Raw genomic sequence first — 25349 nt, forward strand, 5'->3', positions numbered from 1 at the left:
GCTGAATACATCATGTTAAATACGGCTAAATGTTAGTTAGGTTTGGTGTTTTTTGCATTTTCTTGTCCGACGAGGAGTACTGATCATAAGAAATGGTCCCCAGCTGGTCGACGGGATTAAAGGTCAGCACTTTAAGAGCCGAGGCCGTCAAGAAGCCTCAGGCAGTTTGGTACTTTTTAATTTGCTGCAAAACAATTACAGTGAACACGCTGTAACTGAAGCCGACCACAGCTGCTGTCCTCCAGAGAGATTTCTTTTCAGAGGCCGGCTTTCAAGCCTGCAGGTGCTTGATAGTAAACACGGGATTTGGGTGAACTAGTCCTTTAAGTTTAGAGATAGATGGTCATTGCTGGTTTGAGAAGAGGCACACATTGTGTAAAGCATCAGATAGTTGACCAACACGTCGTTATCTTTCTACGTAACGCCACATTTATTGGCTTGTATCTAAATCATCTTTTGCAGAAACACCTTATTTGGACATGAATCCTTGGGAGATTTGGCAGAGTTATGATTGTGACTATGTTGTAAAATGTTATAACCTTTAAACGTATTACCACAGAACCCCAAAGTCTGTGGGCCAACAGAGCGCCATCGCTCCGAGCAGCTTTTCCTTATTTTCATCCGTAATTTCCAGGAAGCTGTCGTACTGCAGGCTCTTATTTCAACAGGGATTCACAAACGTTTGTTCTCAGCTCGTCTGTCAGTGCTGAGTGTGAAACTTTTGATTTTAATAATCTTTGATTCAAAAATCTTGTATCTCATTGATTCTGACTGACAGAGTCCTCTGACGGATGCAGAGGAACTGAAGAAGGGAGGTAGCTTGTTCAATTTTCTATTGTTATTCTCGTGCTCTTCCCTATTTTTATTCAGTAAATGTATCTTAAATCCAATGTGCCGATCATACAATTAATATGGACATGTAAATGAGTAAAATAAAGTTCAACAAAACTAGTAGATAAAAGTTTGGCTTAAAAGGTGAGTTTGAAGTTATCTTATAAAGATGTCCACACTGTTGGCTCCCCTCAGGTGTGTTGCACATACAAGGAATTTGACATGGTGGGTGGTGCACAACATAAAACAATCAACAACATTCAGCACAGTGTAAACAACAGAAACATATTAAAATTGACAATCAAACATAAAATATAGGTCCACAGTCTTAGACCGGACCAGACCCATAAATAAAAACCATGTCAGACAGGTAGCGAGACCATTTAGTAAAGAATCTATACATCAATTCTAAAAACTGACGGGAAGACAGTTTAGAGATCAGTTGAAAAAAGGAGAGAAAGAACTACAAATTCAGTGAAATAAAAAGTAGAGAAAAAAAATACCAAATGTTCAAAAAGAAAGTCTTTTTAGAATGGAAATACACAAGTTCACCTGAAAACCCGCAGTATGTGATTAAATGCAGTGGATCACTTCACTGTGTGTGTGTGTGTGTGTGCGTGCGTGCGTGCGTGCGTGTGTAGCTGAGTGGCCGGTAGAGGGCGCTAACAACCGTGTTTCCTCTGCTCACAGCTCAGTTGTGTGTGTGCGCGCGTGTGTGTGTGTGCGTGTGTCTGTCTTCAAGCTTTGTTCATGGGTCACACTCACTTGTTGTATTCTGTTGATTTGAATCCTCTGAAGTACAAATCTGCATAAAAACCTGCTACAGAAACATATATTATAACTTGGATTTATTGTTTTTTCCCCGAATAAATCCAAGTTATAATATATTTCTTTAACATATTTCACTTATTGCAGCACACAGAGACACGTGTGTTTGCTGAAATACGGTGTGAGTGTAATAAAAACACAAATACAAGCTCCTGTGTGAGAACACTTCCACGATAAATCCATCAGCGGTCCTCCCCTCTCCCCTTCTCCCAGCCCCTCCTCTCGATTGGCTCTCAGCGGACAAACGGTCCACAAAGACGGCCTGTGATTGGTCCACGCTGCTGTCCCTCATAATTGGGGGGGGGGGGGGGCGCGCCCCTTCTTTGGCTTTTGGCAACAGAGACGCGCCGCTGCTCTCCTTCTCTGCTGTTTAGTGCGTCGAGCGTTGGAGGGAAGTGGAGTTCGCGCGTCTCGTAGTGCGTCCGTGGACCAAAGAGCAGCAGCAGCAGCGGTGCGCTCTTCTTCTTCCAGAGCCGCAGTCATCCCGGGGAGCAGCCCGCACCGTGCACGCCTCGGACACCGGGAGGAGGGATACTGCTCTTCTTCTGCATTCTTATTTTCTAACGGATTTGAAACATACATGTTCTTTTCATTTCCCCGATGGTAACCAAGTCCGCGCAGCCGGAGACATGTGGAATAATCCGGGGACAGTGCGCCGCGTCTCTCTAGTGTGTCTGCTCCTGACGCTGTGGGCTGAGGTGAGAACTTTAATCTCAGAGGGGGTGAGGAGGTTATCGATGGTGCGTTCACGTATCAATCGACTGGAAGTTTTTTTCCGTTTTTTGGAGGGGGTTTAAATTCCAGCTTTAATTGAATTGCCTGCTCGGGTCGTTGAATCATGTGATCTCAGGATTTCTAAATTAGCGCTTCCTTCTGGGAGACAAATGAAGTAAAAATCATCTGCTGTGTGATGCAGTGTCGGTATCAGCTGCTGCTCAGCAATGTAAACCGTGAAGTTCTGAAGACACGGCTGGGTGAAAGTTCTGTGTTTTTAAAGTTACATCTCCAAAATGAAGTGCGTTTTACGCAGATTCTAAACAGCCTGAAGACGCAAATGATTTGAAGGAAACATTGTTTGCAGCGCAGCTTCACCTGCATGTTCATGTTCTATAACAGGTTGCAGAAGTCAGATCCTAAATAGTTCAGCTCTTTGGCGGATGTGTTTGTCTCTATGTCAGAAGTCTCCACTGAGACTCAGGCTGCAGCGGGTCTCGTTAAGGTGCTCGGCCTGATATGCAGAGTGAGCTAAATTGGAGTGTAGGTCTCGTTACGCAGCCCCTGAAGTTCCGCTGTGCCAGAATATACAGTAGTGCGGGGCTGCAGAGTGACTGCTCGCTGCAAATAATACGCCCCACTTTCCCCTTCCATCTTAATCAAGTGGCATTTTGCTTGAACATTTAACCCAAAGCCGTCAAGTCCCTTAAAATGCAGCGTGAGACTCTAATAGAAAGGAATAACTTCTACGTGGAATACTATGTCACTTTAGAAGAACATCTGAATGGACACTGCAGTGTAAACACCCTTTCAGTCCGTCTCACTCATCATGTCTTCCCCCCAGGTGTCTCGGTCCACCGGGTACTTTGAGCTACAGCTGATTTCGGTGGGAAACCCTGAAGGGCAGCTCCTGAACGGCGACTGCTGCGACGCGGAGAAGAGCGCGGCGGAGGGCCACTGCGGCGCGGACGAGTGCGACACCTACTTCAAAGTGTGTTTAAAGGAATACCAAACGGAGGTCACGACCAACGGACCGTGCACCTACGGCTCGGAAACTACTAAGGTTATCGGTGGGAATACTTTTCAGTTCAAGGGCGGCCAGAAAACCGGCCAGAACCGGAACAATGACGCTGGGAAGATCACCATCCCCTTCCAGTTCGCCTGGCCGGTAAGTGGATCTTAGTGGCGCGTGAACTGGTGGAAATTCACCAGTTTCATGTAAAAGATGTTTTCATGTTCATAATCTTCCACGATGTGTTTTAAAATGTAGAATAATCTGAGGGAGTTTGGTTATTAGTATTTTGGCACATTTTTGGCACATTTTGGCGCAGTTGTCAGTCTGAGTCTCTGCGTGCCGCTCATTCTTCCTTCCGCGTGGCAGCTTTTTTTTTTGGCGTCTCTACGTGATCAGACGCCTCGTGAGGGATATCGCATTCCTCTCGTGGAACTTTTTTGAGTGAATGTCTGTGTTTCTGAGCCAAAGCCCATGAGCGCGCGTGACGCATGACTTTTACGCACAGCAGTGGTGCAGTTTGATGAGTTACCAAACAAGCTGCTGTTTGTTACAGTGTGTGAGAGGGGGGGGCTGTGGTCCCGGTGTTTGAAGAGGATGGGGGGGTTAAGAAGTGGCAGGTAATTTATTATCTAATCCAAACAAGCAGCGGAGCCAATCAGAAGCTGCGCCAGCGTGGGAAACAGGAACAGTCGTGACAGTCAGAGCTTTATGAGAGCTGCTGTTCCTCTCAGAGATCTGTATCAGCGAGCTGTAATGGTGGGGGTGACGTGCTAACGGAGGAAACGTCACAGGTTTGATTCCCACAACAGCTGAGCGAGCTGTCAAAATAAGAGTCCTGCTGGAAAAGAGCAACAGAGATGATGATGATATAGTTATTATAGCTCATCAATCAAGAGAAAAGGTTATGACTCTTTGGATAATCATTTACTAAAGCTTGTTACACTGCAACAGTTCTCACCGAGTCATTTTGTAGCTTTTACTGAGTTAAAGTCATATTTTCTTCAAACATGTGAGATCTGAATATTTTACTGAAGCTTGTTTGAAGTATTTTCTTGAATGCTGTGAAGCAATCTGTCTAAATGTGTTGTTCCCACATACTGACTCATTCTTATTGGAAAAAGGTTGAAATAAGAACAAACTAAGGCGCCTTTCGGCGTCAATGTCAGTCAAACATGACTTTGGAGACTTTCTAAGTGTGTGAAGAACAAACACTAAAGAACTCCTGCTAGCTTCTCCAGTTTAAGGATCAGCTGGTTTTCTCTGCTTCATATGAATGTAAATAGAATATTTCAAGTTTTTTTTGATCAAATGAAATAAGCAGTTTGAAGACTTGAACTTCTGGGAATGTGTGATGGACGTTTGTTTCCTGCAGCAGCAAAACACGTGACTGCTTGTGACTGAACATCAGTGCGCATACAGATATGGAATCATTCACCGCTGACACTCATAACGGACGGTGTCGCCGTGGAGACGTCGTATCGGCTGCTTTGTGCTCGGCTGGCTGGCCTGACCCCTCCATTCATCACTCCTCATGGTCAGCTGTCAGCAGAGGGGAAGATGGAAGTAGTAAGTTGGGCCCTGCGGGCGGATTGGGTTACCACTAAGTTGTGTGTGACACAGGCGGCGGGTATCGGTGTCACCAACTACTCAAACAAGTGAAGATCCTCGGTCAATCTGGGCCGGGGGATGCCTTTACCTCTCAGGTTCACGCTCTATCCGTTATTGGGTCATTGTCTCGCTCGGCGTGTGTGGGGGTCAGGACTTTCCACTATGTATGTGTGTGTATGTGTGTGTGTGTGTGTGCGCGTGTGTGGCACAAAGGAAGGAGGGTATCAGTGTTCAGCTTTTAAGGTTGAAGCAGCTGAAGGCTTTTTAAAAGAAATGTCATCACACCTCGCGCTTTTAAATCAGTTCTCTAGACGCCTGGTAACGTTTTCACTGGTGGTTAAATATCTGGTGTGTGACCCTCTCTGTGCACCGCCACCACTGCATTATTATAATAATAATTTATTAGTGCAGCACAAAGTAACACTCTTGATGCAATGAAAAATAAACAAGATGAGTAGAATGCATAACTTCATTGGAGGTAATTTACTTCACAAACTCTGAATGTTTGACAATAATCTTTAATTAGCATTGAATACAACTCGTGCTGCTGTTGTTGATTGATTAGTGTGATATAAATGTGTAGAATAGTTCCCAGTTTGATGTTCAATTTACAAAGATATGAAACAGACGCAAGGAGCTGGAGCCAGAGAATGTTTGGCATTCTTTTCTTGACGGATGACTTTGATGAGTCACTTGAATCCAGTCGCCATCATGTTGTAGTTTAAACACTGTCGTGTCTTCTGTGAGTATAACACATGTAGAGCATCCTGTCCACCCCGGAGGAGGGATTCCTCCTCTGAGAACACAGCAGATGCTCTACATAGAGGGACGTCTCGTCCTCTGTTCACACATCGATCAGAAGGTTGTGAAAGAAGACGGATGTCTCACTCTCCTCATACATTACGAGGCCAAACCCAGACCTCTTCCTGCCACAGACAGCGCTGACAGTCACTAACAAAGTGTGTGTGTGTGTGTGTGTGTGTGTGTGTGTGAGTGTGTGGCCTGTAGCCTCTGGTGCTGCCATAGTGGACTCCTTCGGTCGGCCCCAGTAATCTGGGCCACTGGTCCTGACATGAATTAGCTGCAGAGAAAAGAAAAAAAGAAGGCCATTGTTCTGCCCTCTGCTATGCCGATCATTTCCCCTTCATGTTCAGCCCTCTGGCTGTTTGGGTCTGTAGTGACATCTTTTTCATTGGAGCGACGGGGGGGGGGGGGGGCATTGACCGATGGAGCGAGGGACGATGGGGAGGAGAGAGGAAGCAGCCCCCTTTTCAAAATAAAAAAACCTCCACCCGGCTTCCTTGTGAGGGTTCTGTCACGAAGGAGTACTTTGGGATGCAGGAACTTTTTTTTTTTGACAGCAAAAAACAATCATTTACTTTTTCTCTTCTTCCTCCCCTGCCCCCCCCCATCTCACCCAAACCTTACCCTCTCTCCCTCTCTCCTTAAGGGGTATTTTTAGAGCTGCTGTCCTCAGCTCACCCCTCTTGTGAGTAAATCAAGGATCAAGGGTGCGTACTCCTTCAGTTTCATGGCCCGTTTCTTTACTCCCCCTCTGCCAGCATTCCCCCTCAGCCTGGCAGATCTGAGAGGGCAGAGGTGGAACAGCTGTTGTATGGAGACCTCCTCCTCCTCCTCCTCCTCCTCCTCCTGGAATAAATGTTTTAGTGAAACAACATTAGGAGAACAGGCTATGATTACAGCGCTGACGAAGCAAAAGATCAGCTCACCCGGAGGAGTATCGGTGAGCAATCAAAAAGTGCAATGTTGGATGTCTCCGTCTCCTTCCGTTGTTTCCTCGATGCCGTCACTGCCAGGCGGCTCGTTTGGCTCATTTGCCGAGTGCGTCTTTGGCGCACGCTCCTCCATCAGGAGCTCCTCTCGGTTTGGTGACTGCTTTTAATGGTTGATTAGTTTTGGGGGGAAAGAGGACGAGAGCGTTGGGATGTGTGTTAGGTGAGCGGAAGAGATGGTGTGGTATGTTTGTGTCCAGTGGTGATGCTGCAAAATGAAGAAAGACCCCAAAAATGTCCTATTTTTAAGGCCTACACATGTCAACCAGTTGTGCATCAACAGAACCAGATGCTGCAACTAAGTGAGACCATGATATCCAGTTTAATGAAGACCGCTCAGCATTGTGTCCGCTCCTCCCATGAGCCTGATGTGTGCAGATGTTAGCGTTAGCTACGTGGCTACATGGCGGGTAGACACGGACTGAATGAAGTAGAATCAGTCGACTCCCCTTTCTCGTGATCAGAAATAATATCTCATCAGACTGGGAGTGCAAATTAAAGTCAAGATATGATCTCGACTTTAACAGCTACCAGCTACTTTCTGACTGTTTTGTGTGCGTGTTGCAGTGACTTATCCTTGAGTCTGAACAGACTTCATTGGCAGCAGGACATGGTTCTCCTTTTCTTCATGCATACGTGACTTTGGAGCTCCAAAGCTTTGCTCTCATGAAGCATGTCGGTTGACCTGGAACACGTGTCTCTCTGTAAAACAACAAATTCACTCCTGTCTCTCTGCTCCGTGTGTCTTCATTAAGCCTGAGAAGCCTGCAGCAGGCCTCAGTAGGGCTCTGTTACGCACTGTGTGTGTGTGTGTGTGTGTGTGCGTGTGTGTGTGTGTGTGTGTGTGTGTGTGTGTGTGGCGGTTAACTGCGGTCGGGACGAGTCTGCTCGTCTTTCCCACGCTGTCGCTGGATTCCGCGTCAGCTGACCTGGTTCTGAGGCGTGTACAATGTGCGATTAGCTCCTCGGTCTGTGCGAGCTGATCGATTGCTGAAGCTGCTGGTGGTTTTGGTTTTGTGCGTGTGACTGATGTGTGTGTGTGTGTGTGTGTGTGTGTGTGTATAGGGGCAGCTTTTTATCCTCGTGTCGGGACATAAATATGTTCTCACAGTTACATTATGAGGCACAAAAAGCAGGTCCACACAAGATAAACCACATGGGTTAAAGCTTCAGGTTTAAGTCTCCAGAGAATTAATGTGAGTCAGTGTCCTCAGATTAAAACTAAGAGAGTGTGTGGGTGTGGGTGTGGGTGTGGAAGCTGTACATATGCGTCATGCTGATGCTGATATGATATTTACTAGCAGTCAGTTGAATTAATCTTCATCCCAACAAGTCCAAATCTGGTATTTCAGCAAATCGGATTGTGACAAATTCTGATTAAAAAAACTCATTCTTGACCTCAGAAATAGTAGTTTCACAAATCTAAAGGTCCACTTACTAGTTTCTCTCCTGATCTTAAAGTGTAAGCCAACACAGACGAGAAGTCCAAAAGTGCTATAAAGAATTGCAACATCTTTCATGTGATATGGATGAAACCTGTAGAAAAGCCACGATATCTCAATATGGGAATATTGGCAATATGTGTATAGAGAGAAATGATCAGAGACGGTGTCCACAGACGTACTTCTATCAGACTCAGGGGAGGTGGTTGCTTTGTATATGTATCTTTTTTCATCACAGGCTGGCGAAACATTGATTTCATTATTTGTCTTTTTATTTGCATTATTTGTATGTTGCCATTGTATATTGTGCAACCGCTGAGATGTTGTCCAGTGTCAGTCGGATGACTTGTATTGATGAGGTGGAGGTGTGTTGCTTGGTGTTGCGATGGCGTTGCTCCACTTTCTTCAGTTCCTGAACAGCTCTGCAAAGAGGTTTCACCCATAACCTCTCAGGCGTCAAGACCATCAGATGGTTAGTGAACGGTAGTGACACATTAACGAGTAATACTGGCAATGCAAAGGATTTAGACCTCACAGCCGCGGTATCGTGGCTCTTTTACATCGACTGTGAATAAGAAGTGGACGTAGCCATCGTGACGTCACCCATTGCTTTGTAGACTGATGTTTTGAAGCCTCTAATTAAACTTTTTAGCCGTCGCCATCTTGTTTTTTTGCAACAGGAAGTGACACTAGAGGGAGGAGCTAAGTACAACCGAACGCTGAATAAGACCAAAATGTTGCAATTAACTTCATGAAGTGAAAACACATGACGAAAACACAGACTACTCTGTGGTAGAGACCTGTCAATCACAAGGTAGTCCCGCCCTAAAGCATTCCTTTACAACACACTTAATATCATGACCTCTTTACTGAAGCATCAGTATCCCTGCTCCTCTGGTTCATCCTACTCTGAGCACTGATTTAGAACCGGAGGTTAAACTTGCACTATGTTTGAGATGTCCTCATATACAGTTTCAATGGACACCTGCCAGCCAATCAGGGACGAGTATTTTTCCGTAGCCGTGGTGTATTATTGAATGATCGCCAAGCTCCCCGTGTGCAGTATGTACAGATCAGTTTCATGTGTGTTAGTCTGCATATGAACATGTGCTCTATGACCTTTATTACACCTGTTATTATCATAAGCGTCCTGCCGTCTCCGCTCCGTCCACGTTGTGATTTTGCATCCAGCGTGTTTCGCTGCATTTGCTTCTTAAGAATATGGCCGAACTCTGCAGACGTCCTTTAACACCCGCTGAGATCCACCTCCAGATACGGTTTTAATTTGTTCTGGGTGCGTTTACACCTTTTTTCTCCTCGTCCAGATCAGAGATCCACTTACAGATTACAGGTGTGAATGTGTGTGTATCGTCGCGATGTGTGTGTGTGTTTAGGTCGTGAGCACTGAGGTGATTAAAGCACGCAGCTTAATTTCCCACTTGACTCCCAGTAGTTGCTCCCAGTGCTGATGGAGCTCAGCTGGACCTCACAGAGAGGGAGGGAGGCATTTTGAAGGAGTGCATGATGGGAAATAAAAACAGAGCTCCATTGTTGATTGTCTCTATCTACTTATATCTTCACGGGTCTCTTGTTTGTCTTCGTCCATCTTCTCTCTCTCGGACCACCCGCCGGGAGGAAAACCCCGTAGCTACATATTTCCTGCGTTACAAATCATTTGGCTGCTGCGTTTCCTCTTTCGTTAGCTTGTTTTGCTAGCTTTGAGCGTGTGATAGCACCGGCAGTTTGCTTTTCTTTGGTCCGAAACTGAGTGGGAGAAGATCTTCTGTGTTGTATTTTTGCAACATTCAGGCTCTCCTTGTGAACCAAATGTCCATCATGCACCAGGTTTGTGAGCCACCACTAGTGCGTTTCTCCTCACCTAATTGGCGTTCTTTGTGTTATTTCAGCTAAGCATGACAGATTTCTGGGTAATTTCTCTCCTCTGGTGTTGATCACAGTAGAGAGCACATGAAGTAGCTGGAAATGAACAATCTTCTCACGGACAAATAAATCAAATTAAAGCAGTAAATGCTCCAGTGTTCAATAAACACACCCTGACTCATCATGTGGCTTTCCAAAAGTATGCTGAAGAGATCAAACAGGGCAAATTTAAGAATTCATACAGCGTTCTTCTTCTTCCTCTTCTTCTTCTTCCGTACGTTGCTGCAACGTGGACGTCGTGCAGCCTTTCCTAACCGGCCTCTCCAGAGGGATCGGGTGAAGGTTCAGCAGGGTTTCTCAACACATCTGGGGCCAAAATCTCTGTCAGTGACCTCAGTTACCCAACCGCCCACTTCATGGAGAAACCCCCGCAACACTCTCGCACACTTTTCTCTAATCCATAACATCTGAAATCAAATCCACGCTGCTCATTCGATGTGTTGTGTTTGTGTAATGGGATGAAGTGGACGCTCTGGGTTGATCATGTCGTTCGTAGTTTTACTGATGTATTATAAGCTGCTTAGAGCTAGATTTAGGAAGTTAAAGGTCATAATTCACCTCTAAGATTTACTTTATGTTGCTGTGAAAACATCTGTATTTATTCAGGTTTTTTGCCAAAAACTACATTTTACAAGATGACATTTGAACACATCATGACAACTTTTATAATTCACCCAAAACTGATTTTTACTGAACGAGCATGAGCAGTGCTGCTGCTATCGTTACTAGTTCTCCTCCTTTGAGTTAAGATTGTTTTTGTCAATTAATCCTTCGCTAAGCCCCGCCCCTCGAAAACGCAGACTAGCCAATCACATCGGCCAGCTCCGGCTAGGGTTCGACATCTAGCCGTCTCCGCTCTGTAGACTCTCATCAATGGTCTCAGATGTTGTTCATGTTCAGGCTTTAGTCTGGAGCTCGTCGTGGTTAAACATTGTGTAAAAGTGATACTCGTTACCCGGAGAGGTTGAAGGAGAGACTCGTTTATAGCAAAGGTCAGAGCCGATGTTGCACGCAGCAAACTGGTCTCTCTCCCTCCACCTCATCTCCACATGAAAGACTTTTCTTTGCTGTCGGGTGCAGGAGGGGCCGCTCGGTTGGATCACTGATGAAGGAGCCGGTCGGGGGTTTTCCCACGGCGTGGATATCACTTTCCTGGCGGCGCTGTGGAAACGAGGGCCGCCTTAACCTCTTTGTCACCGCACCTTTGAGGGGGAACAATGACTTTATACCTCGGACTTTGTGCCCAGATATTGAGTTATCAAGACGAGTGGAGGGAGGGAGGGGGGGGCAGAGAGAGATGGAGATAGAAGGGAGGCAGAATGTCAGGATTAGAGAGCGTTTTGCAGACGGCCTCTCTGGGGTGCAGCATGCTGGATCTGGTGTTCACACCTGCTTCAGGTGTTCTCGCTTCACGTGGAGCTCTGAATTTACAGTTGTTCTCAGACGTGGATGAATATTCATGATCCATCAACTGGTGGTTTTCTTCAGAGGCCCCCATCTATCCAATGTGTAGATATGTCAGCGCTCTTCAGAAGCTAGAGCAGTCTAAGAGAATCCAGAGGAACATCAAGTAATAGAATGAAGTAGAGATACAGAGCTGAGGATATCATCTAAATATCTGTTTTGTGCTGAGGTTCCCTCTTCTTGCTGATGCTTCCTCGTGCTGTAGGTCATTTTCAAACAAAATAACAAACACAAAAGTGGTCGTTTGGCAGTGAAGTCCAAAACAACCTTCATGACAAACTGTTTCCAAGAAGGACTTTAAACCTGCAAACGATCTTTCTTTGTGGCCAGATCTAGAAAAGTCTTTTTGCCGCTTTACACGTGTGATCCTGGTTTTGTGGAGCAGGTTTCTGTTCTCAAAGACTTGCAACATCTGTCGCTTCATGTCTGAATGCACATTTACTCAAAAGCCACCACGCTTCCACCTCAAAGGTTCAGAAAACCTGCCTTCCTCAGTGAATCGCTCTGGTGTTTCCACGCTCATCTCTCTGATCTTTTCTCTTCTTCACTGTTTATCGAGTCAGTAGCTCCAGCTAAGCGTTTGAGCTGGTTCCAGACACATTCATAGTACTATTCTTTGTGTTCCTCCTTTGCTCACCGTCCCTCGTTATAAAGCACCGATCAGAAGCGTGAAAGCACGCCACCTATTGTGACTGCGTGCACCTCCAAGGAGACGCTGCCCCCATAGTAAACCAGTCTGAGGTCCCGAGTTAGGAGATGAGTGATGAGTGATTGTGATACGAGGTTTAAAGTAGTGAAGGATGAGACGCCTGTGTGAGCGCGGTGGTTGAGGGAGTGTCGGCAGCATCTGATGACAGACGATTTGACGGAGAGGTAATAAAAAGCAGAGTGCGGTGTTCAGGTGTTCAGATCTGTGACTTACTGAGAAGCACTTTATGATTAACTATATGAAGAACAAACAGAAAAACTCCCTTCAACAGTTAAAAAACGTCACCTTACTGTATATTTGTAAGCCTATCGCTGGATCAGAGGACTCACTAATGGATTTAAGGCGGTATTTTCTTCCCACTGCTTCCCTTCACGCACTTTTCTTTAAAAGACGAATCCTCAGAATTCCTCTCCGTTGTAACCTGGAGCGACACAAATAGATTTTCACGCGTTTGGTGGGAAAAAGTGAATTGGGTCATTTTCCCATTCTGCAGCTCGGTATAAAGACCTGATTAGATTAGCTTTGATTAGATTTGCCGTCTGAGCGAGGCCTCCTGTGTGGGGGGGGGGGGGGCTCCTTAGAGAGAGGAGGTGGTGTCGGTGGAGGGGCGGTGGGCTCGTTCTGTTATAATGTGCTAAATTAACCATCCCAGCTCCTCTCTGCCGGGAGCGACATGTTTTATTCATGTCAACAGACTAACAGGTGTGACCTGACAGGTGTTGCCGCTGCTTTTTTTTCTTCATCTTCCTCTGATCACAACTCGAGAAAAGTTGTTAATTGGGTTCTTTCTCTTCCCTGCTGCTGTGAAGTTTCAATTAAAGGAACATTCTTCTCTATTTTAATCCACCTTAAGGTGTGAAGCTCTCCTTTTAAAGTGATGATATTTGTGATATTACACACACATCGGGGTGTTTGTGACTCTGAGCATCTCGTCGATCAAGCAGTGGGTTTAATTCTGGAACATCTGATGTCGGGGACAGGAAGTGGAATAGTTTTCAGAATAAACTTCGCTCTGCAAACTCAACAGCCACAAATCGTTGATCCATGTCGTTCATTGCTGGACGTTTAACGGTCTGTAGATCACAGCACAACAACGTAAGAAATAACAACAATAAACTTAAGGTTCATTACAATGGCCATATACATACAGGGACATGAAACACTGAGCATCAGGAGCAGTGGGCTGCTGGAAATGTGTGAAATATATTCACGTTTTGAAAATAAATAAATACAATTGAGTATATTTCGGTTTTGGAAATTAATTAACATGATTTGGAACGCTTTTCAGACGCATTTTTATATTTTTTTATCCCATTTTCACTTTTTATCTCCATGACAAAAATAAAATCTAACAATCCCGTCCAGTCGCCTCTTCATGAACACCACGCCCAACGCAGCGTCCACCACCGGTTCTATAACCATCAAAGTATAAACACACACACTGCTAACGCTCCAAAGTCAGATATAATGAGGTTAAACTAAGCAGACGCAGTGTAGCAGCAGCAGAAGATTAAATCTTATTAGCATGTATAGAAACCATCATGAAGCAGCTCCAGCCGTACGGTGAATCCTCAGCAGAGCTCCGTGGTGCCGGCGGCTGTTGAAGCCGTAATTTATTCATTGAACAGGTGAAGGCGGCGAGGGAGGGGGCCGCTTCTCCTCGCCTAATGAAAACTCAAATCCCTCTGACTCCTGTAAATTGGTTCAGAGGTGTCAAGTGTCACACTAACCCCCCCCTCCCCCCCATATCACATAGAGTCGACTCCTAAAGTCGTCCCACTGCAGACAGAAGGGACGTGACACTTTGATCCTGCAGCTCCTGTCCTTCAAGGACGCACAGGAACATACACACACATACACACACACACCCCCACACACAAACACACATATACATACACACACACACACACACACACACACACACACAAACACACATATACATACACACACACACACACACACACACACACACATATACATACACACGCACACACCCACACACACACTGCTCTGAGGCCGTGGGACAGCCCCATCTGTCTGGGAGCCAGTGGCTGTGACATTTAAAATTGATTACAAAGGGAAAGATTGATTATGATAATGTCCACTTATTTTCACTCGTTACAGAGTTATGTGCCGCTTGCTGGGCTCATAAATCACGGCCGGGTCATCTGGAGCCGATGTCGTCCTCGGGCTGATGTCATGGTTTTTTTGGGGGGGCGGTTATTAGGGATTGGAACTATAATTTGAAGTCTCATAAACTCCGGAGATTGTTTCCAAGGAGAAGTTTGGTTTTAGTCGAGGGATGACGTCTGGGTTGAGCGTGACACGGATTACACCTCCGTCACATTCATAGACGGTGTATAAGAAGTGGACGTATCCTCACCCATTGCAACCAGTTAACAGGAAGTGACCATGTCTGGACTGAGGAGGAGTGACGTAGAGACGCCGTATACGGCTCTGGTAGCCACCTGTCAATCACTGTGTAGCCCCGCCCTAAAGCATCCCCTGCTTTATGGTCTGTGTGACTCTAAATGGACCATAATGTACTAAATGAACATCATGCTGTATTGAAGAAGACTTGAAACTAGAGATTGAGACCATAAACTCATGTTTACAATGTTTACTGAGGTAATAAATCAAGAGAGAAGTAGAGTCATTTTCTCATAGACTTCTATACAACCAGAGGAGTCGCCCCCTGATGGACACTAAAGAGAATGCAGCTTTAACACATGAAGCATCGGCTTCACTTTTCAGAACCGGAGGTTGCCGCCTGGTTAGATAGCCGGTTCGTAACTTGGTCATAAACAACCAAGCGTCTTGCCGTTCCTTGAAGTTCTCTGGTGGTTTTGGCGTCGGCCCTTAGCGACAGAAGTTCCCGAATCTTGTCTTCTCTCCAGTTAGACTTTCTGTTGGCGTCTTCGCATTAAGGACTCTTCTTCTTCCTCTTCTTCACCCTCGGATGTTTGTTGTCTCTCGGTTTTGCGCCGGCCGCATGAAAGAAACATCACCAACACACTCGCTCGCTGTGAATTCTAGGAACAATGAGCACCTCTGTTCACACATGAGCTCAACGGGACATTACACAGACTTTGTACGACATAGCCGGCAGGGTGAAGTCTGTTTAATGTCCGAATGATTCGGACATATGTGTTCTCACATACAGCTCCTCTGATTCATGTCTAGATAAGTTCAGGGTGGTGTTGCATGTTTGAGATTCTGTTCCACATCTTAACATATCTGTGATCTGGTAGTGAGCAGACAAAAACAGTGTTAAATAAATATTAATGTAGGTTTAGCAAATTTAGTCAAATTCATTGTTGTACTTAATCAGATGCAAAATAAAAACACGATGTCTTCATTGTATATACTATATTCATCATCTGCGTGGCTTATTTCTCGTCTTAAATGTTTCACAGTTATTTCTGTACTATACTCTCATCTTACAGTGATGCTGTCTGTGATCTCTCTCTGAGGTTAAAGGATGCTGCTGTGACAGTTACCTGACATCACACAGACACCTGTCTGAAACATCTACTGGATACCTTCTCCCACATTTGATCCCATTGTGGATTCAGCAGCTTGGTGAGATTGCTCCAGCTCAGGGACCAACTAGGAGGTACAGGACAGACTTTTAACCCAGCAGGGGGTCTTGAGTTGCTCCGCATCCAGGTCTTTGTTATAATGCTGAACAGTTTAGTTGGTTTCTATTAGGTCAGCAGGTGTCGGAGGTGAAAGGAGTGTTCTTGCTTTTATCCCCTTCTCTGAGTCACATTAATATCCTTACTTATTTATGAGAGTTGTTCCGATACCAGTATCAGAAGTGCCTCTGAGATGCTGGATCGATCTGATATCACGGTGTCATTTATCAGCTCATTCACGCTACAAAGGAACTCGCCGTCACATCCCTACATCTTGCTGATCGCTACTGAGCATGTGCAACAATCACCATAGAGTGAGTCAGAAGCGAGGCGGCTCACTCGTTAGCTTCTTCCATCATCGATTTCAGGCGCGGCGATCGTTTTCCCAAGAGTTGCACGTGCTCAGTAGCGATCAGGCCAGTGCTAGTGGAGAGTGTAGCAATCATACCACATCCATAAGTGGTAAACAGCTGTTCAAAATAAAGATAATAATGTTTATTTTTGTTTTTAACGCACTGGTACTAGATCAGCACTCTGCATCGGCCGATAGGCAAGTTCAGGTATCAGAATGGTTATCGGGAAAGAACAAATCTTTTTGTTTAGTCGTCTTTGACATTCAGCCGAACTGTCAGCACATCGTTTTCACTCTCAGATGAGATCGTAAATCATCATTTATGTGCTGCTCACTTGGGAAGCTACCAGCAAACCACAGTACGGATGCAATCATTGAAATGATGACTGACGCCATGACACAGTTTATTTAACGTATCATTTGACATATTAACTCAAGATCCTGATGGACATTTTAGTAAAATACAAATAATCAATAGTTGCCGCTCTTGTGAGGTTGATTCTTGTAGCCGAGTAGTTTTCTGGTGCTTAGAATGGGATTTTCCCCAATTGCTGCCTAAACAGCTCCAAACCTGCATGTTGTGAACACACCCAACAGCATCAACCAGATACTTGTAACAACTCGGTTTCATATCTCGTGATTTAGTCTCTCTTGCATCTCCTCTCCGTCTCCAAACTATGACCTACCCTTAAATCCGAGCACCATAGAACGAGCTTTATCGTGGCTTTCTGTCTTCTCTCTGTCTCTAATCTCTCCACTCTGTGAGCTCCCCTGTAATCTTCCCTGCAGCTCTCAGTCCCCCCGAGTCACACTTGGGTCATGGGAACTCACAGCTGCTCGTCCGGCTCCATGCAGTCGACGGACGGCGAGCTCCGTTTGGGTTTGTTTGCTGTTGCCCGTGCACCTGAAACAATCCAGAGTTTGAGTTTGTTGCTGTGGGATGGAGGAGTCTGTCTCCTCTGCAAAGTAGGAAAGAAGGAAAGTAGGGCATAGTGTGCAGGCATGCTGCGCCTTCACACACAATATCCTCAGAAACACGTATCATGGTTCAATAGTGAGTAAGAAGGCATGTAAAGTTGGCATTCTTTAACACAATACAATGCTATAAACTGGAATGTGTTACGTTCAGCTCAATACTGAGTAAGTCTAACTGGTGACAATCAAACGTTCTTTGCTTGTACTTCAAGCAGCCATCAAACCGAAATATTAATGTGGCAACCCAGCCGTCAGAAGAAATGTTGGTATTGTACGTTTCAGCAAACCACAGATATGTTTCATATTAACCTCGTATCACGCCTGCAGAAACGCACAATAACGCGTGGTTAACGTTGGGAAACTATTGGTTGTGTTTAGGCAACAAGTCTACCTGGTTACGGTCAGAAAAAAACATCAAGGTTTGTGTTTCAATAAAAACGTAACACGGTAAATAAATAGCGACCGCCCTGAGTGGACTTTCTTACGTAACGAGCGTCAAGTCAATGTTGACTTTTGGTTTCACACGGGACACAAACATCGGTCTCCTGGGTGAAAGTCCTGTGTTTGTTTGACCCGTCCACCATCAGTGGGCTTTCCTGCTTGTTACACTCATAACTATAAATAACAGTAGCTCGTTGTACTACGTCACTAGCTGTGACCGAATGAAAAAACACGGTCGTTCGACGTATTGGTGGTTTGCAGAAATGTACAATGACAACATTTCTTTCTGGCGATTAAATACCAAAAAGTGTCTGATAAGTTGGTCAGATTGGTAGTTTTGTGGTTTGATTCTTGCAGCTTTGACACGTTGTAAATGTGACCACTGTTCAATACTTTCACAATGTTGTGTTGTTTTCATTCACTCAGTCTGATGCTGACCTTCTTTCACATTCTGACGTTCATCATCGCAGCGAAGGCAAAGTCTTATTTTCTGAGGACAAATACAACCAATGCCCCAAAGAAATGCACAGCAGCCACCATGCACATGTGTGCACATTTTTTGGGGGGGAGATCTATTAGCTGAAATGGAATACAATATTTAATATTCATATAATCATATCTATGTTTTCTTAAGTGTGTAATCACCTGAAACAAAAAATTGTTGTGTGCTTCCGTTAGCTTACAATGAGCCCTTCATATCTACATTACGCTTTTTCTACAGTAGCCCAGAACGGACAAACCAAACCGCTAGTTGCTAGCGCTTGATGCTACCAAATCCTACACACGGTTCCTTTAATGTAAGATACATTTTTAGATTAAATAAATGAAAAAAAAACCCGAACAAGCACTCCTGAACACTCTCGATTCCATCATTCCAAGTGTCTCCTCTGCCACTTAAATTAAGAGGCACACTGAGTCCAGATCCCGGTGGAGAAGTTCCCCCTATTGGAAATCAATGCATTACCACACAAAGTGCCCTTGAGCAAGTCATCAAATCCCTGACCCCCCCGTGGAGCCAAGGAAAAGACTAGCGCACACCTTCTGAGGTCAATAAAACGCTGATCGACAGAATGATCCAGAAGTGACAAAGAAGGAAAACCAGGATTTCATAACAAAGCAGGTCCGTGGCTGCACTCGTTAACCAGCCTCGGGGCAGACGGGAGCTAATCAGTGACAGCAGCGTGGGAACGGGACCGACTCTCCCAGCGTTATCCACCTTTTATGCAAAATATGTGTGTGAAAGTTCTGCCGTCTGTTTATGAGCGACGGTGCTTCATATATCTTGAGTTTCTGTACAGACTCTACATCACGTGTGCACGTCTGCGTCAAGAGTTTCTGTATTGGTGTGCACTGTGGTAACCTCTGCCTCCCCCCCCCCCCCCCCCCCCTGTGTTTCAGCGAGCGTACACAGTGATAGTGGAGGCGTGGGACAGAGACAACGGCACACACAGCAATGGTAAGGATCACCAACACTGGGTTTGTGTGCTGCTCTCCATGCTGAATCATTCTGTTCTCTGTTATTTATTTTTTAATAAATGTACGGCTTGCTTTTGCTACGATGTTACATATAGGGATGTATCTCTATCGATGCTTTTACTTACATATCTTAAAATGGTGATGATATTCTATTACTAGTTAAGATGATCAATCATCAGTGTGGAGCAAAGGAAAATACTTAAAATGAATTTGCAGACAGTAACTGTAATGTTAGTGAAAGACATTTTCTCGCTCAAACATAACCGTTAAAGTTAACAAAAAATATAAAACGAACGAATATCAAAGTCACCAGAACAGCAGACGTGCAGAAATAACTTTTCAACACAGGGGGAGATGAAGAAACATTCATTCTATGAATACTCCTACGAACAGAAAAACGTTCCTCGAGCTTTGGTGAAGACAACAAGTAAACAGTTGATGCTGCCGTCTTAGTAAAGCGCTCCGGGATGCTCTTACTTTCTGCAGCTAGTTCTCTGGAGAATGCACGCGTTGACCTGGTCTTTGTTGGTTATGCAGATCAACGTAGATATTTGTACTGGGTGACGTAGATCGCCCCGGGCCCTTAGTCACACCGTCGATGCATTAACGAGACCTAGCTGGCCTCTGCTGCCGCAAGCAGAATAAGAAACACTGGAGAGAGAGCCAACCAGCCGACCTGACTCATGATATGAAACACCTGCAATGAGTTGACTGAAATGAAAGGAATGGTAGGTGTGTGCCATGTTTTGGGGTTATTGCTCTGTGCGAGCATGTGAAGCTCATACTTGACATCTTAGAGGACCGAGGCTCGACTTCCCTCCTGCTTCTGATTGACAGGTCGCTTATTTGCTCTCCCTACTCCAGCTTCTCACCCTCTTCATGGTTGACTGTTCTTTCCTCTATATTAAGCTTGTGAGAGCATTGCATCGTTAAGCCATTAATTGCGGGCCCCGTCCCCTTCCTCTTTCCTCTGATGTCTGTGTGCTAATTAGCGGCCCCCGACAGCTGTCCGGCTACCGCACGGCACTTCATTATCCCCGAACAGCGAGACCGGCTGGCATCCAGACTGCCGTGCCTCGGCCTGGACGGACAGCTCTGGACGCTTTGCGTGCTCGAACCACCGGTACATGTGGCCAGAGGGATGCTTTGTTAATCCTCACGGAGGGGGGAAGGGCGAGGTTCGGAGGCAGTGGCACGCAGGCAGGCGGAGAGGTGCTGACGTCTCGACCCGCCGTGTCCCGTCTTGTAGACTTGGACTGAGTATTTTCTCATTGCGTGATCGACAATTTGGATTCCTGAGTCTGTCGGCGGCCAAGTTTCCCTTCAAAGTGAAACATTACCTGCTTCTTGTTCAACTCACGCTGGACAAGCTAAAAATACACAATACGCAATGTTATAATAAGCTGAATCCCTCCGTGGGTGTTTGTCTGTGACGGTCAGCAGATTCACTTCGGCAGATTAAATGTTATTTACTTCTTTGTGTCTACTTTCGCTCTCCTGTTCCTGCCTCACTTTGGGATTTCCTACACTTTCGACCAACTTCAGCGAGCAGGCATGAACCTGTCGCATCCAGCATTAGTGAAGCTGTGGCATGATTAGAGAGAGAGAGAGTTGGCGTCTGTTATACGGGCCAGGTGTGCACTGGAAAAAGAAGCTAGCGATGTCCCTATCAGGTTTTGTTTTGCCCTAAAGTCTATTCCCAGTCCTCTGGTTTGTCGGCCAACACAAGTCCTCTGAACACTGAACTGTATTTTCATACGTAACACGGCTGCACGTTTCATCTGAAGCTGACCCAAAGTACATTAAAGTAAAGTAAAGCCCAGAAAACACTGGAAACGCAGCCGGTGTTTTTAGTGTTTTGCACAGGATGGGGAGAGTGATTAGTCAATTGATTGGTTAGTCAATTGGCAGAAAATGATTTTGATAACAATACTGCCAATGAATTAATTGTTCAAATCATTGGTTCAGAAAAAGTGCTGATGTCATGGTTCCACCTTCTCGAATGTGAGAAATTGCTGCTTTTCTCAGTTCTGTTTTTTCGCTGTTGATTATCTGAAATATCAGCAAAGCTTGTCTCAAGTTCCTAAAACCCAAATTTCTATATTCAAATGACTTGTTTATACGACACAATTGGTCAAAAACCTAAAGGTATTTCATAGAGGACTAAAAGAACCTGCACATTTGAGAGGCTGAAAAAATACCTTGAACATTTACTCAATCAACTAATCAATGAATGAACTAATCGATTGAGCTGCACTCAGATTCTTCTTCTCATTGGGACTCTAATATTTTGGGGCTTTGGACTAACAAGCAGTCTGAAGACATCACCTCAGACTGTGGACACGACGGTTCATAAACTAATTGGAAAATGAATTGAACAAGTAATCGATAATAATAACTCTTTTTTTGTCTCAGGTGCAGCTGAGAAATGATGCATCAGCATAAAGATGATATCTGTAACTACTAGTTTGAGTGTGTGAACAGGTCTGGGCAGCAGGTCGGAGAGTCTTTGTGACGCCTAAAACAGAAAACAAAACAGAAAGGGCCGGAGCAAAGGGAAACAAGGGGTTAAAGGAGAAGTCTCGTGATACGGCCTCATGCTGTATATCTTCTTCTTCTTCTTCTGCTCTGTTAAAAACACATCGATGAGCCTCACTGTAGTTCCTTCATCACCATGAACAAACACACTGTAGTTTACTCTGACTCAGCCCCACAAACACCATCCTGCTGCCACAAATACGCTCTAGACTCTAGAGCGCCAAGCGTGGATTCATCCGCCGCTGAAAGTAGTCCCCAGCAAATGCACTATTTCCTCCTGTTTGAATAATGTTTGTTAAAAACTACAGTGCTCAGCTGTTTGAGGACACTACTAAGCACTAGATTTACAGCCCAGTCGCTCTGAAATCATTTTATGTTGAATGCCGGCATTTTCGCGTTCGTTCAAAGTGACGTAGCACAACGAGTGAGCGTTATTGAGAGTTACAGTACGTGGTACAAAAACAAGTATAACAAGCGAGAAAGTCCACTAATGGGCTGGATTGGTCCAACAAACACAGGACTTTCACTCAAGAGACCGTTGTTCGTGTCCAAATATCAACATTTACTAATGTTGTTACGTTGTAGCGTTCATAAGAAAGTCGGCTGAGGGCGGTTGGTATCGTTAGGTTCCGTTATTATTGAACACAAACATTGATCTTTTTCTGAGGTTTTGCTGCCTCAACATAACCAAACGTTAACAACGTGGCATTGTGAATTCCTAAAGCGTGATATGAAGCCGATATGAAACATATTAATGAAACGTCGTCATTCAATATCTATGGTTTCCAAAAATGTACGACGCAAACATTTATTCTGCTTGAGATTGTGACTTGTTGACAATAACAGAAATATAATTATCACCTTTATCCTTTAACACTGATGCACTGAGAGTTTGGTTTAGTATATTTTATCAAATGAACACAACTACCATATCAGGTAAGGTATCGGTACAGAATATCTGTTATTGTATTCTCAAGACAACTGCACATAAGCAGCCTTGTGTCAGATACTGATTCATGTCTCCTGACCACAAACTAACAACTTCCAATCTGTACGGAAAAGTAGAGCGGTACCCTGCTCTTAAAATGATTAAGACTGATGCGAGCCATGAAAATGATAATAATTCACATGTCTGAAGAAGTGGCAGTGTGTGCCACGCTGAGTGTGAAAGCTTCATTATAAAGATCTGGCAATCACAGGACAGCGTTTAAATACCACATGTCTCATGCCTTATCATTTGAATTCCACTGAGCTGAATCAGGTTAAAACAAACCCACAGAGAGAAGAGAGCACTCGTTGGTCATGTTAGCCTCTTTTATCTATTCCTTTAAACGTTTAGTAATAAAACATGATTGTTGCTTGAAGACGAAGGAAAGCAACTGGCTGTGAAAGTGTGTCGGTGCAGCGCTGAACCACCTGGAACAGGACGCCTCCCAAACTCAATAACAGCCTGACCCCCAGGTCGTCAACGCTGAGTCGACGTGAGAGTGATGTTCCGGCACCGTTTCTCATTCCAGCTGTGCTTTCACAATTATTGTATCCATCCGTCTGTTATCTATAACCAAGATGAAGGTAAATTAAACAGAAAAGCTGTGCTTCATCCTAACATGAGGATGTTCAGGGTTGGTTTGTAGCTGCTCGCTTTAAGTTTTGACTCTGGGCTTGTTTGATGGACATTTTACATTTTTGTCATTTTAAAGATCGAGTAAGGATTACCGGGAATTAAATCTCACTATTTATTTCTTTATATGCGTGGTGACTTTAGTGGGAAAGGTGCTGAAGTCACTTGTGTGACAGAAAAGGCACAAATATTCAAATGTTGACCTTTTTATAGATCGATGTTGTCCAGATGGGAACGAGAAGGGAACCCATGAGATTATGTTAACCGGCGGTGTGAACACGGTCGGGACTTCAGCTCAGAGGTCCCCGCTGTTACAAAGGAGCGAGCAGTAAAGAGGTCAAAGGTCAAAACAAAAGGTGCTTCAGCCCTCTCACAAAAAACACTCCAGTTGCAGCTCGTTGCATGGAACAAAAACACAAAGTGTCTGTGTGTGAAGCGGTGGCTCTTTGTTTGTGAAGCGGAGCGTCTCTTCACACCAGACCGTCGTGTTGCTCTGGATCAGCTGCTCGGATCTGAAGCCGCTCGTTGTTTATGTAAGCCGGTTTTAAATGGCCCAGTCTCTGCTGCTCTCCCTAGTAACAACAGCCTCTCCTCCGGGGACACACGCGGCTCATGATTGGTCTATATTTTTACATGTAATTGCTGGAGATGAGCAGCAGTGAGTGAGCGTTTCAGGTGGTGGGTGTGGGACACAGATCCGTGGCAGTAAATCAGGACAGCGTGGAAATGGATCCTTTTCTTCTACAGTCTAACTCCAGCACTGAATTAAGAATGTATAAAGGAATGTGAGTTACATGGGGAAAATTACAAATGTTTTATAAAGGATCCGAACTCAGAAGAAAACTAATCCAGAGGGAGAAAAAGAGACTTTTAAAAGAAGAGATAACGCATTCTCCCTTCAAAGTTAATCTCCTCAATTCATCCTCCGCCACGTAATGTTTACATATTGTCTTATGTCACAAAATGGGACAACAAACTGCATTCTGTTGCACAATCCTGTTTTACAATGACAATAGATGAACCTTATACTTTGGTTGTGTTGAGAAGATTCTCCTACTTCTCAAACTAAGTAAACTGGAGAAGCACCGATCAAACAGCCGATCCGTCTCAGACTAAGCCGGTTCTGTGCCGGTCATATTTAACACGCATGTGCCGATGGCAAACGTCCAAGTGGCAAAAACTGCAGTCCATCAAATGTCCATTCGTGACCGGCTCCAAAAGAGAGTCACTCCCAACTTTACAGCAGAAAGAAACATGTTTATTTTATTCTTTTCAGACCCTCTCAGCGAATTTATATCTAAAAAGCGCCAAATTTAGCGACTTATAAAAGTGAGGAATATAATGTTGTGTAATTCAGTCCCATGCAGTCTGCTCGGAGTCATCGCAGTGACCGCCTCTTCTCTCTATCTCCTCTGGGAGTTGATATGAAATGATACACTCGTCTTTACATTAGTGTAACCCCTGCTGGGTCACACTTCTTCTGTTCCTTGAGAACAAGCTAAAGGGTCCTTTCCTATGTCGCCCTTCCTCGTCTGTTCCGCGGCTCTTATTATTTCCGGCCTGGCTCCGATGTAGTCGGCGCTGGATATCCTGAGAGAGAGGGGCGGGGGGGCGGGGAGTGAATCATTTCACCGAGCAGGAAAAGTGAAAAAGCCTTTTGGGTTATCAAGCCCTCGCAGACCTCGCTCCAACTCCCGCTGTTTGTGCCATGTTCCCGTTCTTTCCCCCTTGTTCCTCCTCTTTTTTTTCTCTTCTTCCACATTCCTGCTGGAGGTCACACCTTCCCCTCCGATGTGCACTAACAACAGGCATTCTTCGAAGCCTCACGGTCCGTCTTATCTCACGAAACACCGGCTTGTTGGGTGGAACCCCCAATAACCGGAACCAGCCCTGCTCCTTGGAATGTCATTCAGAATTCCTTGTTGTTTAAGACCGACCCGAACACTTGACCGGAGTGTTCTCT

The 25349-nt window shown here is 44.9% G+C and overlaps 1 protein-coding gene across 2 annotated transcripts in view; it reads left to right on the forward strand.

Annotated features, from left to right (window-relative positions):
- Positions 1–2017: 2017 nt before the first annotated feature.
- The window catches only part of LOC116397590 (protein jagged-2-like), a 49724-nt gene continuing 26392 nt past the window's right edge, over positions 2018–25349 (forward strand). For both annotated transcript variants that reach the window (XM_031873144.1, XM_031873145.1), the window contains exons 1-3: positions 2018–2357; positions 3218–3541; positions 19150–19207. In XM_031873144.1, coding sequence (XP_031729004.1) covers positions 2289–2357; positions 3218–3541; positions 19150–19207 — 451 coding nt within the window. In that variant the 5' untranslated portion in view covers positions 2018–2288. The remainder of the gene's footprint in view (positions 2358–3217; positions 3542–19149; positions 19208–25349) is intronic.

This window comes from Anarrhichthys ocellatus, unplaced genomic scaffold (genome assembly GCF_004355925.1).
Source record: "Anarrhichthys ocellatus isolate YVR2014 unplaced genomic scaffold, GSC_Weel_1.0 scaffold69, whole genome shotgun sequence".
Classification (NCBI taxonomy): Eukaryota; Metazoa; Chordata; class Actinopteri; order Perciformes; family Anarhichadidae; genus Anarrhichthys; species Anarrhichthys ocellatus.